General features: G+C 62.4%; 1 protein-coding gene across 1 annotated transcript in view; it reads left to right on the plus strand.

The window, feature by feature from the left end:
• Positions 1–277: 277 nt before the first annotated feature.
• Positions 278–348, plus strand: part of EMH_0060750 (uncharacterized protein) — a gene marked incomplete at both ends in the record, with an annotated part of 2,416 nt that continues 2,345 nt past the window's right edge. The window contains one exon of the mRNA XM_013497827.1: positions 278–346. Within this exon, the coding sequence (XP_013353281.1) occupies positions 278–346 (69 nt within the window). The remainder of the gene's footprint in view (positions 347–348) is intronic.

The raw sequence follows: 348 nt of genomic DNA on the forward strand, positions 1-348 counted from the left end.
GCTGCAGCAGCGACGGAGACTCCTGCTGCAGCAGATGAGAGACAGTAGCCTGCAGCAGCTGCTGCTCCCTCGGAGCCAGCTGCTGCAGCTGCTGCTGCAGCTCACGATCCCCAAACAGATCCCTCCTGCGGCTGCGGTTGCTGCTGCTGCTGCTGCTGCTGCTGCTGGTGTTGCTGCTGCTGCTGCTGCTGCTGGTCTGCTGCACTGACGCGTCTGCGCTCTCGCTGCTGCTTCTGTCTGTTGGCTCAAGATCAGCCTCCCTCTTCTGCTGCTGCTGATGCTGCTGCTGTTGCTGTTGCTGCTGCTGCTGCTGCTGTTGCTGCTGCTGCTGCTGCTGCTGTTGCTGCT

Source organism: Eimeria mitis, genomic scaffold, assembly GCF_000499745.2.
Source record: "Eimeria mitis Houghton genomic scaffold, Emh_scaff2963, whole genome shotgun sequence".
NCBI classification, from domain to species: domain Eukaryota; phylum Apicomplexa; class Conoidasida; order Eucoccidiorida; family Eimeriidae; genus Eimeria; species Eimeria mitis.